This window comes from Ovis aries, chromosome 7 (genome assembly GCF_016772045.2).
Source record: "Ovis aries strain OAR_USU_Benz2616 breed Rambouillet chromosome 7, ARS-UI_Ramb_v3.0, whole genome shotgun sequence".
Lineage (NCBI taxonomy): Eukaryota > Metazoa > Chordata > Mammalia > Artiodactyla > Bovidae > Ovis > Ovis aries.
Genome location: NC_056060.1, coordinates 79608424 through 79624231, shown reverse-complemented (window position 1 = coordinate 79624231; position 15808 = coordinate 79608424). Strand labels below are relative to the sequence as shown.

General features: G+C 40.8%; 2 protein-coding genes across 19 annotated transcripts in view; one reads left to right on the top strand and one right to left on the bottom strand.

Annotated features, from left to right (window-relative positions):
• Positions 1–11093, top strand: part of SLC10A1 (solute carrier family 10 member 1) — a 25134-nt gene extending 14041 nt beyond the window's left edge. Inside the window, exons 3-5 of the mRNA XM_027971954.2 lie at positions 5040–5218; positions 6294–6490; positions 8275–11093. Coding sequence (XP_027827755.1) covers positions 5040–5218; positions 6294–6490; positions 8275–8444 — 546 coding nt within the window. The 3' untranslated portion in view covers positions 8445–11093. The remainder of the gene's footprint in view (positions 1–5039; positions 5219–6293; positions 6491–8274) is intronic.
• SRSF5 (serine and arginine rich splicing factor 5) overlaps positions 1–15808 on the bottom strand; it is a 36264-nt gene that overhangs the window by 19458 nt on the left and 998 nt on the right. For 5 of the 18 annotated variants that reach the window (XM_042252691.2, XM_027971957.3, XM_042252692.2 and 2 more), the window contains 7 exons: positions 15667–15808; positions 15287–15357; positions 15056–15154; positions 14696–14765; positions 13404–13477; positions 12637–12747; positions 11735–12546 (listed from right to left, as the gene is read on the bottom strand). In XM_042252691.2, the coding sequence (XP_042108625.1) occupies positions 12273–12546; positions 12637–12747; positions 13404–13477; positions 14696–14765; positions 15056–15154; positions 15287–15357; positions 15667–15792 (825 nt within the window). In that variant the 5' untranslated portion in view covers positions 15793–15808 and the 3' untranslated portion in view covers positions 11735–12272. Of the gene's footprint in view, positions 1–2561 lie in introns of those variants that run through there. The other 13 variants (XM_060418214.1, XM_060418222.1, XM_060418215.1 and 10 more) reach the window with 9 other exon arrangements.

Sequence of the window (15808 nt, the reverse complement as noted above, 5' to 3'; positions counted from 1 at the left end):
CCTCAGAAATCTTTCTCCTCAGCTTCAGTGACAGGGCACCTGCTTTCCTACCACCTCTCTGGCATTTTTCAAACTCCCTTTTGAGTTCCTCTGGCAAAGGTTACTTCTCTGCATTCAGCCCAAGGTTTCTGCTTTTCTTACCTAAGCCCGGGACCTTCCCACCATGAGATCTGGCCCAACTCAACAGCTATCTACAAGCTAATGACCACCAGAACAGTATCTTCAGCTCTCACGTCTCTCCTGACTCCAGCATCCATGTATTAACTACCAAATCTTTCTACTGAATATGTCTCAGGCATTTAAAACTCAGTATGTTTTAAATTTAAACCATTTCCTCAAAACTTGCTCTTCCCTCCTCCCTGTGTGATCACCTCACTGAAGCATTTAATGTGCCCAACTGCCTGAGCCAGAAACCAGAAAGCCATTCTCCGCGTCCTCCCTCCCTCCCCACCCACACTGATCACTGATTGCCAGTTCTGCCGTCTCTTGCTTGAGCCCATGTCTCCCCATCCCTGCATCCACTGTCTTCACTCAGGCCACTCTCCTCACTCACTGAGCTACTCAGACTTCTAACCTGGTTCCCTTACCTAATTTTAACCTGAGTGTGGAAAGAACAAACTATCATGTCACTCGACTCTTAAAGCCCCTCATTGGTTCCTTATTCTACCCCAGGAATGATGAGGCTCCTCAGTCCTTTCTTGATTTGGTCTCAACCAACCTCTCCAGGGTCAGCTCTTTTCTTTGCACATGCTCTTCCCTCTGCCTGGAATACTCCTCTCTCCAAAATCCCACCTCCTTCACCACCAGCTTTCACTGGACACGTCCTTCAAGTCTCAACACAATTAGCACCTCCTCTAGGAAGCTGTTCTTAACCCACAAGCTTGGACAGAATGTGTGTCCTATTTGCTCCCTTATCACCCAACATCCTTGTAGCACTGATCGTACTGTATTAAAAATACCACTCATTTTTATTCCCCACCCACCTGCAAGAAGCAAGATCTCAAGGCTGTGTGTTAACACTGAATTCTCAACACTCACATCTAATGCCTGAGAATAAACAAAGGAATAAAGGACAAATCCTGTCTCTCCTACACATTAGTACAAAAACAGAAAACCAGAAACATGAACCTATCATCTCACTTACTAAAGAGCTTGTGGAATGTAGGAACAAAAGAAAATACATATCACAGAAGATAAAAATATGAAATGACCCCTGATATCACTTAAAGCAACTCTGCCCTCCTCCACTTTATAGGTGAAACCAGAGACTAGAATCCCAAAAGCAACTGATATAAGAACATGTCTCCTGATCTAAGTATTCTTCTGAGAATAACAAATACTGTAAGACATCACTTATATGTGGAATCTAAAATATAACATGAATGAACTTAACTGTGAAACAGAAACAGACTCACAGACATAGAGAACAGACTTGTTGCCAAGAGGGAGAGGGGCAGTAGAGAAGGGATGGAATGGCGGTTTGGGGTTAGTAAACTGATATATACATAATGGATGGACAAGGGCCTACTGCATAGCACAGTGAACTATATTCAATATCCTGTGATGAAATGTAAAAGAATGCGAAATATATGAGTCACTTTGCTGTACAGCAGAAATTAACACAACACTGTAAATCAAGTACACTTCAATTTTTTTTTAAAGTGTTCTGAGGGTGGAAAAAAGAATCTCAGATCTTAAAGCTAGAGAGGGCTTCAAGATGAAGTAGTCTCCTGCCTTATTCCCATTTTATATACAGAATAACTGAGGCCCAGGGAGTGTCTCTCATTCCTGTTTTGTTATACATTCATGACTCAATTCTATAGCAAATGACCCCAGAGAACATTAAAAGGGCTGAGATACGCCTGGACTGGAAAGACAGGAGCCAGTAACAAAGAACCACATAAAAATCACATCAACTGCTCAACCAGTTGCATTCCCTAGTGAGAGGTCACGTTTAAACACACCAAGATACAATTTTAAGGATGCCCTATTTGGGCTTCCCTGGTAGCTCAGATGGTAAAGCATCTGCCTGCAATGTGGGAGACCTGGGTCTGGAATCCCCCTGGAGAAGGAATTGGCAACCCACTCCAGTATTCTTGCCTGGAAGATTCCATGAACAGGAGACTGGCAGGCTACAGGGGGTCACAAAGAGTCAGACACAACTGAGCAACTAACATTTTCACCATGTGGAAAGGTGATTCAAGTAATACTGTAACTCACCCATGCAGGAGTTCATTCAAGCCCATGAGGTTACAAAGTCGGTGAGCCTGAGCATGACGCAGGCCAGGTGTCACTCTTCACGTAAGCCTCACTATTCTCACTACAATAAGGATCCCACCCTGACACTGACTCAACCACGCTACCTACGCTTTCCCCACACCTGCTGCTACTGATCAATGACCTGACTTTCCTTTGTCTCAGTTTATGCCACCTTGTGACTTCTGCAGCCTGCAGGCCTCTGTGTCCAAATTTTCACACTTGTCTCTGCTCTTGCCTCCCCCTCTCTGTAACTCTACAAACTCCCTAAATGAGAGGACTGACTTCCTCACTGGGTCACTCACCTACCAGGTCACCTACATGGGAAGAGTTAGGCCAGGTTATCTCCTGGATCACTGGCAAGCTGAGCTGGCTGCCCATCAATGGACGCACACTCATCACAGCTTCAGTCAGCACTGACAGGGCAATGCAGGTGACAGAAAACATGGTGCCCTATGAAATGACGATGACTGCGGCCTCTCTTCTCAGCAAGAGGTCATGGGCAGATCTGAGAGCGACAAGAAGCCGGGATGTTAAGCTCCACTCCCTTCCCTACAAGCTACGACGCAGTCAGTCGTTCTAAGATGCTAGGTGCTGTGCTGTCAACCTCATTCAAAAAGCTGAATGACTCACCAGTTTACACACCCTGAGGAGAGCTAAGCCAGTTTTCACACCAGGGTCACATCCATGTCTATGCTCACCGCCACTCTAAAGGCCCCAAGAATGGGAGAATGAGAATGAGGGCTTAATACTCACGCAGAGAAAGAGGGCTTCCGGATTCACAGACAATCCTTGTAGCCCAATACCTCCTACATTCTTCATTACACTCTTCAGAACAAAATCTGGACATCAGGTAGACGACAAACCCAAGAGGCAAAAGTCCAAAAGGAGAAATTAATTCAAAACCCAAAGGTGAACTAAGCAGTTAATCAGTTAATTTTTGTTCAGTCACTCAGTTGTGTTCGACTTCTTGCAACCCCATGGACTGCAGCACTCCAGGCTTCCCTGTCAGTTACATCAGTTAATAGTCTCTTGATAAAACTTAAACCACGCTGTTACTAGTGAGATTCCTTCCTATCCTGGGACAGGACCACCAACAGTACAGGTGTTGTTTTATATGATTATCAGTTGCAACACGGTTTAGAAACACAGGCTGAACTGCGAAGTTGCAATTAGAGCAATATAAATAAACCTTAAACTGTCACTAGGACAACACTGAATGTAATTAATGCCACTGAATTATACTCAAAAATGGGTAAAATGGCAACTTTTGTGTTCTACATATTTTACCACATTTTTTTTTTAAATCGCATTAAAGTGAAAGCGAAGTCACTCAGTCGTGTCCAACTCTTTGCAACCCCATGGACTGTAGCCTACGAGGCACCTCCGTCCATGGGATATTCCAGGCAAGAGTACTGGGGTGGGGTGCCATTTCCTTCTCCAGGGGATCTTCCCGACCCAGAGATCGAACCTGGGTCCTCCCCCATTGTAGGCAGACACTTTACCATCTGAGCCTTAGGAAATACCAAACACAGGTGTGAAATGAGCTGGAAATGGAACCATAACCATTACAGAACACAGTAAGTTCAAGCAAAGTTTGCTGCACACACTTTTACTGAGAAGACGAGGCTTTTCTGATGGCTCGGTGGTAAAGAATCCGCCTGTCAGCACAGGAGATGAGGGTTCAATCCCTGGGTCAGGAAGATCGCCTGGAGAAGGAAATGGCAACCCACTCCAGTATTCTTGCCTGGGAAATCCCATGGACAGAGGAGGCTGGTGGTTACAGTCCATGGGGTTGCAAAGAGTCGGACACAAGTTAGTGACTAAACACCTCAACTCAGAAGATGAGAGCTTAAGTTTATGCAAGTATTTCATCAGTTTAGATGTCACTCTCTAAAATGCACACATATAACACACTTTGAAACCCTGAATCCTTGTTAGTAGAGAAAATTCTTAACATTCTAATTTCATGATAAATTGCCTACTGAAAATTCTAAGTGGTGTGTTAAGATCCAACTATAAAATCATAATTTTAAAATAAAAACATACCATTGTTCCTGATGACAGCTGCTTTCACAGCTCTTATATGGGGTAGGGTGGACCTGCACTGTTTCTAAAGATGCCATTATTACCTGAGCTATTTGAAACTCCTTTTAGGAACTTTCCTATCATCCCAATTTGCAAGTCACTCAAGAAAAGCACTCATCCCTATACATCATTTAGATCTAAAACCACATTATCTGACTTCATTACCTGCTTTAACCAGCGTTGCTTCAAATGACTTTTGGCAACTTCCAGAAATCAGATTCATCCTAAAATAGATGAAGTCCCTACCCATAAAAGAGGTATTTAAGACAAGTATGACAGGTTCTAAGAACAGCTTCTACTCAGTTCCAAAATATCCAGAGCATCCGAAGTATTGTTGGGATGTGTAAAGAGAACTTTTGTTTACAATATCCACTTTGCCAGAGGGCTGAATAGTCTCATCCTTCAGAGTCACAGCACTTCACTGAAAACCCGCTACTCAGAGATGTCTATCAGAAACTATGTCTGGCTGAGCTTTCAGTAACATGGTAATCAGATCTATGACCTCCAGGAAGCTGCCCAGCTAAAGATAAGAAATCCAAGATGATGATAAAGGTCTTGCGTATTCCCTTCCACTTCAAATACGTTTATTAAAATGTTTTCCACCTTCCATATCCACCAGTGTTTCCCTAGCCCTCTGTGCTCCTCCGTATCCCCACAGCCTTCTAACTGCCTTTTCTTCTCGTCCTTCTTTGCAGGGAGGGATCATCCTCCTGCTTTTGTGCAGTGTGGCTGTTGTAGTGCTCTCCGCCCTCAATGTGGGCAAGAGCATCTTGTTTGTCATGACACCACACTTGCTGGCCACCTCCTCCCTGATGCCTTTCATCGGCTTCCTGCTAGGCTACCTTCTCTCTGCTCTTTTTTGCCTCAATGGACGGTAGGTATTATTATTTTAGGTCCCACTGTCCCACACCTCTCAGGATAAAGATAAGATCCACGACCTGGGGAAGATAATTTTTAAGCAATATATTCAAATGCAAAAACGGAACAAGGAAATTTGGACTGAGGAACAGTGAGGAGTAAAGGTACTGGATAAATAACACAAAGAAACAAAATCCAAAGGTATCTAATCATGCAAAGAGGAACAGTTCATGGCGAAGTGCTCCCTAGCAGAGCCTAGATGCCACCACCTGCCCAACTCCCTGGTAGTAAAGGGCAGCGGAGTAGCTCCATGTCTTCATGACAAGCCTGGATGAGGAAACGGATCCCTTCCCCTTTGCCTCCTTTTCTGTCTAGGTTTTAGTTGTAACACACCACCTTGGGGCGGCAACTTTATAATAAATGTGCAGAGACAGTGCTCACAATTTTTTAGCAAAGAACTATTTTAATCACTAACTGCAATTCAGTAAATAAAATGTTGTATTAAACATAACAGTACAAAATAAATAAATAAATAAATGTAACAGTACATTCTTTAGCCCATAAGTGTAAAGCAAGAGAATGTGTTCTAAAGGCTGATCATGGAACCAAACTTTCAGTTGTGTTTTGAAGACATCCAAGCCAGAGATTGGACCACAGGACAAGGTTCCCAGACATTTAGACAATTTTTTACTTTACGCTGAAATCCTGATTGTCCTATATGTAACCAACATGTGCCAATGAATGATACTGGCTCATATCTTTTCTCCCCGGAAGCAGACATTTTCTCCAAAATTCATTTTGGTAATTCCACAAGTGACAAATTGTAGATTTCTAAGCTAATCAAAAATTCCCTCATTAAAAACTCCCCAACATGGACCTACTAGTCACCATCTTCCACAAGGCTGGATTAGTGACCTAAGAGAGGCGTCGACTTGACTTTTCTCAAAACCCTGTGCACATGGCTCAGTTCCACCTTTCTGTGTTGGACTGTCAGTCTGTCTTATAAAGTACTTGGGAGAAAGATGAACAAGTGAAGCTGCACCCTTACGTCCCTTCTCTGAAGGTATTTGGTTATTTTTTAATCAACACAGATCCAAACGCACTGTCAGCATGGAGACTGGATGCCAAAATATTCAACTCTGCTCCACCATCCTCAATGTGACCTTCCCCCCTGAAGTCATCGGACCACTTTTCTTCTTTCCTCTCCTCTATATGATTTTCCAGGTTGGAGAAGGGCTTCTCCTTGTTGCCATCTTTAGGTGCTATGAGAAATGCAAGCATTCCAGCGGTAAGTACTGAATCATTCCCCTTTGAGCTCTACTCTCACCTGGGACATGATTTCGCCAGCAACTGTCTCTGGCAAGGACCTTTCAGGAGGGGCTGTAACTCATAAAGTCATTAGGAACCACACAGCACCAATGTGCAGGAAGGAATTCCAAAGAATCAAACTACTGATAATAAGTGCATCTCATTTTCACTGGGACTTTGCCTCATGGTGGGATTTGGGCTGCTTTAACTGGGGAAGACCATGCAGGATTTAGGATTAATCAGACAGAACTGTCTTAAGCATTACATGGTTATGGCATCAGTAAGATTCTGTGTTAAGTGTAGGTTCTCAAGCCATGAAACCAGGTCAGAGCCCCCACCACTGGCATTGCTTTATGAGGGAAAACATGAAAGCAATGTAGTCTAATAAAACAAAATCAAAAAATGAGGATTCCAACTCTGGTTACACACTAACAAAAAGTCAACTATTAATCTAGATTTAATCATTACTACTGGATTCACATTAATCTAATCTAATTACTACTGGATTCACAAATTCCTAGCCTACAGCATCTTTTTTAAGATGCTCAAGAGTATTCATTCTCTTCAAGATACAAACTTCAAGAAAGCGCACTGACTCCTTTCCTCAAAGCAAACATCAAATATTCATCTTTCTTCAGTATCTTTTTTCAAACCCAGAAAACTCAATCTCATTTGGCAACATATTTCAATATTTTATAACTCTAAACATTAGTAGTATATTCATCTTAACCACTCATTCTTAACCGACTCAACTTCCCATGAACTTGAGGATGTCTTGAAGACCTCCTCAAGACCCAGAGACTGATTCACACCCTAGAAGATACAACTTACCCTGGTAGAATTTATCTTACAGTAACAAATGAAGACTTACAGTAACTTAAAAGATGTAATCTTGGTTATCAAGCAGTCAAAAAGGAACCAACAAATAACTGATCATTACTTATGAACCATTTTTATACTCAGCTCTGCTTGAAAACTACAGAGCTATGGGTAAGTATACAGTCTGATACTTCTCCAAAAGCAACTCAAGCTATTTGTTACCATTCAAGATTTCCACCCTCAATTCCAGACCCCCAGGCTTGCGGTTTTAGTACCAAAAAGGGCTGAAATGCCAAAAGGCCATTTTCTACAGCCTCTGGTTCTAGACATCAATATATGTAGGAAGATCCTTGTGAGAAAACTAAGTGAAAATTACTACTCATCTCACATACTGTCTGGGCCCAAGTGGTGTTCAAGTTTAAGAATCTGTCAGTTTTTGTGCTTTGGACTCTTATACCCTTCTAGAAAGATGGGAAAACGGAAGAGTGAACCCTAAGCATATCTCCTTGCTACCACCATGTATGCAGAAGTAAACCCAACACCACAGCAGGCGTATGGAAACCCTCTGGGAAGACTTCCCACTTACAGCGCTGTGCTCCCTGCCCCTACTGGCTCCCTGAATGCAAGTCAAGCACTGCTTACATGAACTCAACTCCCCAACTGTACCGCTGTACTAAGATGATAGAGATGGAGTGAAGCAGAGTCAGTGTTCTCTAGACCTTAGCGCTCTTTATTAGACCTTTTGTTTCTAGTATTATCATTAGAGTTGTTGAGGGGAAACCTAATTTTTCCTCAGTTTGACTAAGTCATGGGGAGAGAGGTGGACAAGAGATAAGAGAAAAAAATACAGCATACCCTAAGGGTAAGTTGATATTATCCCCCAGACAGAAGTTTTTTAATCACTCTTTTGTTCGTCCTAACCCATGACCCTTTTCAACTTTACAGATAACACAAAAATGACCTACAAAGTTGATGCAACTGAAGAAACCCTCCCAACAGCTCTGGGAAATGGCACTTACAAAGGGGAGGAGTGTAATGTTGGGTTTACTTCAGCCTTCCCCAAAGAGCTGGATTCTGGTCAGAAGGCAATTGAGCAACTCAACGTGGCAAACTGAAGAGAGCAGAAAGAGGAACCACCTGTGGTGTTCTTAGGCTTTCTCCAGCATTTCCAGCATAAACTATCAGAATCATTAAGGCTTGCATGGAGAACAAAGTGGGAGTCCACCCCACAAGGCTAACCTGTCCTCAGCTCAGGACTTGATACCTGTTTTTAAAAATGAAAGACTTATTCTAGGATAGCCCTACAAAGGCAGGGACCAAAACTGCCTTTGCATCCCCAGAACAGTGCCTAACAGGCATAAAAAAGCAATTTCTGAGTTGGTCAATAAATGGGCTTTCACCCTAAAATCAAATATCCAAATTCCATTCCCAGTTTTGTGACCCAAAAGGGAAATAAGATGCTCAGAGTAGTGTAGGATTAGTAGAGACTTCAGAAGTCATTTCTAACCTTAAGATTTAGAAAAATCTAGATCCCATTCTTTCCCTTTCGACATCACTGGCAACAAAGCTACTGAGAACATGACACCAACTGGCTAAGACAAACTCACAACCATACTGAAATGAAAGGACATTCTGGAGAACACAATTCTGGAAGAGAGCTTTAAAACAAAAAAGCAAGGAGAAGTATAAATACCAAGAGAATAATTTCTCTAATCTAATAATCTACCCCATCAGTTCATTAGGTATCAGTAGTTTTCACGTCATGTTCAAATTTAAAATTGACAGTAAAGTATTGCCAAAATTAGTGATTGCTAACTTCTGAGTAACTGAAATTCTTAAATTTCTAATTTTTCCCAATGAAATTTACACATTTTCCATACTGCTCATAGGCAAACACATACATACACATAGACACATTAAGTCAAAGATTAACAAATAAAAACACTTGAAAACACCTGACTATACCTAAGTTCCTTGTGAATTTCATATCCCTTAATTAAGTACAAATGGAAACCTAGGCAAGTAAATATCTTGGCATTCATTTGGCAATGTCCATAACTATCACTACTCCCAACAGAACACCAACTTGGGTCATTAACCACCTCTTAAAAACACTAATTTGTTTTTTTAAAAAAAAATTGTAAAGTTATCTGCCACCTATCAACCTTACATTTTACCTATGTTTACTTATCTGTTCAAATTGTTTTCTCTCATATCTGGCTGACATCATCTAGGAGACCTGGTTAGGAAGAACAGTTAAGTTCAGCTTTTTGAGTAAAGTATGGCTGAACTTGAGATATATTACACTCAAATTTCCCTTAGAGGACCAAGCTGAACCCTGAATAGCCAATCTCCATGTTGCTGAAAATTTGAGTATAATTTAGTCAGCTCTCTGTATCTGAGATTCCACATCAACTGATTCAACCAACCATGGACCATGTAATACAGCAACAGGTATTTATTCAAAGTCTGTATATAAGCAGACCCACGCAGATCAAACCTGCATTGTTTATGGACCCACTATATATAGAAAAGTAATTACAGGGAGTCCCCTGGTGGTCCAGTGATTAGTAGGACTTCACGCTTCCACTGCAGGGGGCAGGGGTTCAATCCCTGTCAGAGAACAAAGATCCTTATGCCTCACCACACAGCAGAAAAAAGTTACATCACACCACACAAAACCTGCAGTTGGACACAATTGAGCAACTAACTGTAAAACCTGGTCCTAAAACTTTGCTTAGGATTACAGCCACACTCATTATTTCTGATGTTCTGTATCTGGGAATTCAGGCCAACTTATCACTTCAAAATTAACTTGGTCATCTCTGCCATTGTTTAAAGACAGCGCGTTATCCTGTTAAGAGTGGTAAGCCACTGATACTATGTATTTAATGACAGAGGTGAAGTCACTGGTAAAACATCAAAGTACATACAGCATGCCCTTCTGAGTTACTGTATCTAAACAGCCTAAGGGGGAAAATAATCACACCTCTCCATTTGACATCAGCAACTTCTGGCTGAACTGTACACCCTTCAGATACACTATAAAGAAAAAAAACCTAGGTTTCCCACAGAGGTAACCACAAAATGCCCCACATTCAAGTGAATCAACAAGTACACCACACAAACTCTCCCAAGCATTGTGATCAGCTTCACAATTTCATGGCCTAAGTTCTGTAGTCTTGAACACAGGAAAGCTTTCCTACCAAGAACTCTCAAATGCACTGCCTGCTGATGCAGATTCCCACTGTCAAATGCCTGTTCCTAGTGCTGCCAATTCTGCCTTCCTCAAAATCCCTGAAAGGCTGGGGCAGGTAAGTGTAGTTTTGGGGTTCTGGAACTAGACTTCCAAGGTTCTAATGCCAGTCTACCATTTACTTGTTGTTCCAGGCCCTGGCTCTCCTCTTAGAAAATTTTGTATTAAAAAATAAAATTACACATACATATATATAAATACTTCTATACAAATACTACATGTAATAGTTAAGTGGTTTAGGATTCAGTGACATTACATCCGCAAGGAACTTAACAGAGCTACTACATGTTACTCATTTTAACAAGCATTTATCTTGACTAGCATTCAATCAAACTTATCTGAGATATTCCTAGAAGAAACAACGAAACTAATTTCCTAGATATAGGACTCTAACATTTAATAGAGGTGGATGTAGAACCTTAAGCAGTTTCACTACCAACTGTTTTCCCTTCAACAGACTGTCACGCCCATTTCTCAGGACTATTAATAAAATGTATGTGAAAGCCTCTTCAAGCATTTACATGCAGTTATTTTTAAGTTTTATGGAATGATCTCGGACCATCAAAATCGTTTTACAACCTTTAAGTTAGGCATGAAGTATTAACTTTTACAATCTGCTTCCCAAACTGTCCCTCTCTTGGCTATGGAAAAACCTAAGTAACCTGATGCCAAAATCAGGTAGGGTCACACACAAGGGAAACCGTCATAAAAAACTAAGTCATCATTTGCTTTTAATACTTCACACTCCATCAATCTTTTGACTAGCCTGGAAACGTCAAAGGTACTAATTTAAAAAAAAAAAAAAAAAAGCTCACCATACCTCACTAAGGTGGCTTCTCAGGTGGCTTTAGTGGTAAAGAATCCACATGACAATGTAGAAGACATAAGAGATGTGTGGGCTGGATTCTTGGGTCAAGAAGATTCCCCTGAAGGAGGGAGTGGCAACCCACTCTAGTATTCTTGACTGGAAAATCCCATGGAGAGAGGAGACTGGCAGGCTACAGTCCGTGGAATCTCAAAGAGTTGGACATGTCTAGGACACACACACCTACCTCACTGCTACAGCATTCCTGATGACGGATTTTAAATGCATCAAAGTGCATGGGGAAGAAGTAGGTAGCCATACTTCCTTCAGACAAACACACAAAAGCAGTTTTATAACCTTTTATTATCAATAACAAACAGCTGTCTTAACGTCTTTGCCAGACAGCTGTTAAAGGGTGGGTGGGTGGACACCCTTAACCCTAACAAGGAAAACTCATATTAAGCCTTTATGTACAAGCAAATTAAGAGCTCTTTTAAGTGTCCAAAGCTGTTAATTAGTTTAATTGAGGTATTAAACTAATTTTGCATTAACTATCTGAATAACCAGGAACTAAAACGTTCAAAATTTTTCTAGTACAAAAAAATTAAATTTGCTTTAGTAATAAAAGAGCTCTGTCAATATACACAAACTATATACTTCAGACATTCACAAAAATGTGAGCAGAAGGCTTATCAAAAGACATTTAATACAATTGGTTTGCAACAACCCCTGGTGGTCCACATCTACAAAGATATCCAGCCCAACCCACCCCCCTCCAAATCCCACCCCACAGAAAAGCACATACTTACCAGAATTTTTAGCAAGTATGGTTTGGGAATTTTTTTTTTTAAAAAAAGGCCCCTAGGGCAAGTTATTTACAGTTTAATTGCCACTGTCAACTGATCTGGACCTTGACCGGGACCGGGACCGGGACCGGGACCTCTGGCGATCCACAGATGCTGGAGACTTAGATCTACTTGAAGAACCACGTTTCTGGCTCTTCTCAGGCACAGGAGACCTACTAACAGAACGAGACTTGCTCCGGCTCCGACTCCGGCTCCTGGACCGGCTGTAAGACTTGCGACTCCGGGAACGAGATCGGCTACGAGACCTCGAGGAACTCCTAGTACGGGAACGAGACCTGCTTCGTGACCTACTAGAAAGGAAAGAAAAAAATAAATTAACTAACTAGCAGACCCCCACAAATCCCTTAAATAAAACTATGACTTAAAAATATTAGAGATACCTGTGCCTTTTGCTGCCTTCAATTAATTTGATTTTTCTCCCATTTATTTCTTTTCCAGAAAGTTTTTCAATAGCATTCTTTAAGTCACCATAAGAGGCAAACTCAACTACCCTACAAAGGAAAAATACACTATTTGTAAAGTTACATACTTCTTATCATCTCACAAACCATTATCAGTCTAGCTTAATTACTTTTTAACGTTCATTTTACTATCGCTATTATTGAACAGGAAACTTCAACCTCCCAACGGTGGACATCTTAAGCCACATAATTCAATAGGAGTGAGGAGCTTTCCTGTCCACTACAGGAAGATCAATAACATCTCTGACCTCTACTTTAGCCACCTGATACGACGAGCTGACTCACTAGGAAAGACCCTGAAGCTGGCAAAGACTGGAGGCAAGAGGAGAAGATGATAGAGGATGAGATGGTTGGATGGCATCACGGACTCAATGGACATGAGTATGAGCAAACTGCGGAAGACATCGAAGGGAAGGGAAGTCTGACGTGCTGCAGTTCTTAAGGTTGCAGAGTCAGACATGACTTAGCGACTGAACAACATGACCTCTACCCACAAGATGCAAGCAGTAACCTCAATTCTGACAACCAAAATGTCTCCAGACACTGCCACATGTACCCTGAAAAAGCAAATTCAACCCTGATTGAGAACTGCTACATTGCAGGATGTCCAAATTTTGAGAACGCTAACTTCACAGTACAACTTTCAGAACATTTTAAAAGGCTCTCATATGCCAATACATACTCACCCCTCATTTAATTTAGGTCGATGTGCATCCGCAAAGGTTACTTCCCCAGCTTGTCTCATGAAATCTTTGAGATCCTTAACACAAGATGATCGAGTTAAGCAGAGAAAAGGAAACGTGACACACAAACAACCACAATGTATAAAAACAAGACTACTGAAAGAGAAGATGTTAGATAAAGTACAAACATGGTATTTACCACACTTGTAGTCTATCAGAATTTTAAAATAATATATGTCAGGGCACGAAATAAGCAAATAGCATATTGCTTTTAAGCAAAATGCCAGAGGAAGTTTAGATTTTAACATTAAAGTAGTATTAGTCTATACTGAGCTCAATACAAAAAGAAAAAAAACAAAACAAAACAAACAAAAAAAAAAACAAAAAGAAACAATACATATTTTTAAAGTAAAGACTAAAGTAGAAATTTTATATTTAAAAACAGAACATTTACAAGACACCAGTTATTTTGTGCCCCATATGTCATTAAAAAAGTTTACTTTACCTTTATTATTATTTCCCTAGGCTAGTCAAGCAGCAAACCATTTATCGGTCGGAGAAACCTTCATGACATATGCCCGACTGGCTCTTCGCCACCCACTTGAAGGATACTACCCAATCGATGGAAGCCTTTAATCGCACAGCCCTCCCTATTAGCAGACTATTGGCGGATGCAGACAGGTTCTACTCTTGTGTAGTTACCAAGGACCACTTTACTGCGATCAGGATTCCAACGACCACCTAATTTCGAATCTTTCAACTCTTTTCGACCAGGACCTCTTATTCGGAAGCGTTACAGAAGACAGCTCTCAACTTAGGGATCAGATCACGTTATCAGCGCTCTGGGATCGCTGCAACCTGGCACTTCAAGAAGTGCACCGATTACGTCTAGACCGGCAAACACAGATCTAGAGGTGGCCAATTGATCACTGTAGGAGCTGACTGGCAAAGTCAACCAGGCCCAACCAAGAGTGACCAAGACAACGATTAGGATAACCCACAGGCACTCCTCGTCATAAGGCCAACGACACAGATAGGCTGGCAAATAAAGGGTTTAATATTTGGTTAAAATTGATTTTTAAAAACAAGAAAATATATCCTCAAAACATTTACATTTGATCACTAGCATTAAAATTTGAAATATCCCCCAATTACATTTAATTAAAAATTTAAAATTACAATTAAAAGTCCATTAAAGATAAACTACTTTTAATAAAACATTAATAAAAACATTAACTACCCACTAATATTTAAAAAACCACATCAAAATATCTCAAAACTGTGTTTCAACAAACCTGCCAGCTGACTCTTGAAGATAAATTCTCAACTATAAGCCGATTTTCTGTTCTTACAGGTGGAGCATTTCTGAGGAAGAAAATGAGTACTCACAATGGAAGAAATGCAGCAACGTGCACCTATTGTGTTCAGTTGTGGGCAAGTTCAAGCAATCAGGTATGACAAGTCATTCAAATGACTTCCACCAACAGTTTCTGCATTATTTTATGACTCACGCTTATTAGAAACAGCAGACTAACACATGAATGACAAAATTGATTATGCATATACAGCAAAATCACTTTTGCTAACAACTTTAGAACATTAAGACTCCTCCAGTAATGTTTGTGCAAAGCAGCCATCCACCATTCATCACATACCGTCTATCATTTCGGGGTCTGCGACTACTAAAACGGTCTGAGTAGCGTCCTCTACCTCTTCCACCTCGAGATCGAGCCCTAGCATGTTCAATTGTAACCCTACAGGAAAGGAAGAAAAATCTTCATTATCCACTTTAAGCTACATAAGAGATCTATTTACAAAAACACCTAGCCCAATACCTAGCTTATCTTTAGACTGCTAAGTCATAAAACTAAAAATAAAATTATCACCTTTCACTGCAGAGTTCTTTTCCATCAAGTTCATATACAGCATCATCCGCATCCCTGGGATCTTCAAATTCCTAAAACACAAATATATATAATGCTTAACACTGCTTTAAAAGTCTATTCTACAACACATTAAAAACACTAAATACCTGTGAAAAAGTATGTTAATGACAACAGCATATAAATTAAGCCCAATCAAAAAGGGACCGGAAATGATTTCTCCAGCCAGGAGTGAAATTCTTTTCCTTTTAAGAAAATTCACTACTTTTAAGAATGCCTATTTCCCAAACATACTCTATTGGGACTCAAAAAACTCAAAAGCACTGCTTATAACAATCTTTACCCACTAACAATAGAAAATTCAACCAGTTCTAAACACTTACCACAAAACCAAAGCCTCTTTTCAGATCAATATCTCTTATTCGTCCATACCCCTTGAAGAATCTTTCCACGTCTTTCTCCCTGGCCGCCGGATTTAGCCTCCCGATGAATACTCGACAGCCACTCATGTCCGGCTAGTACTTT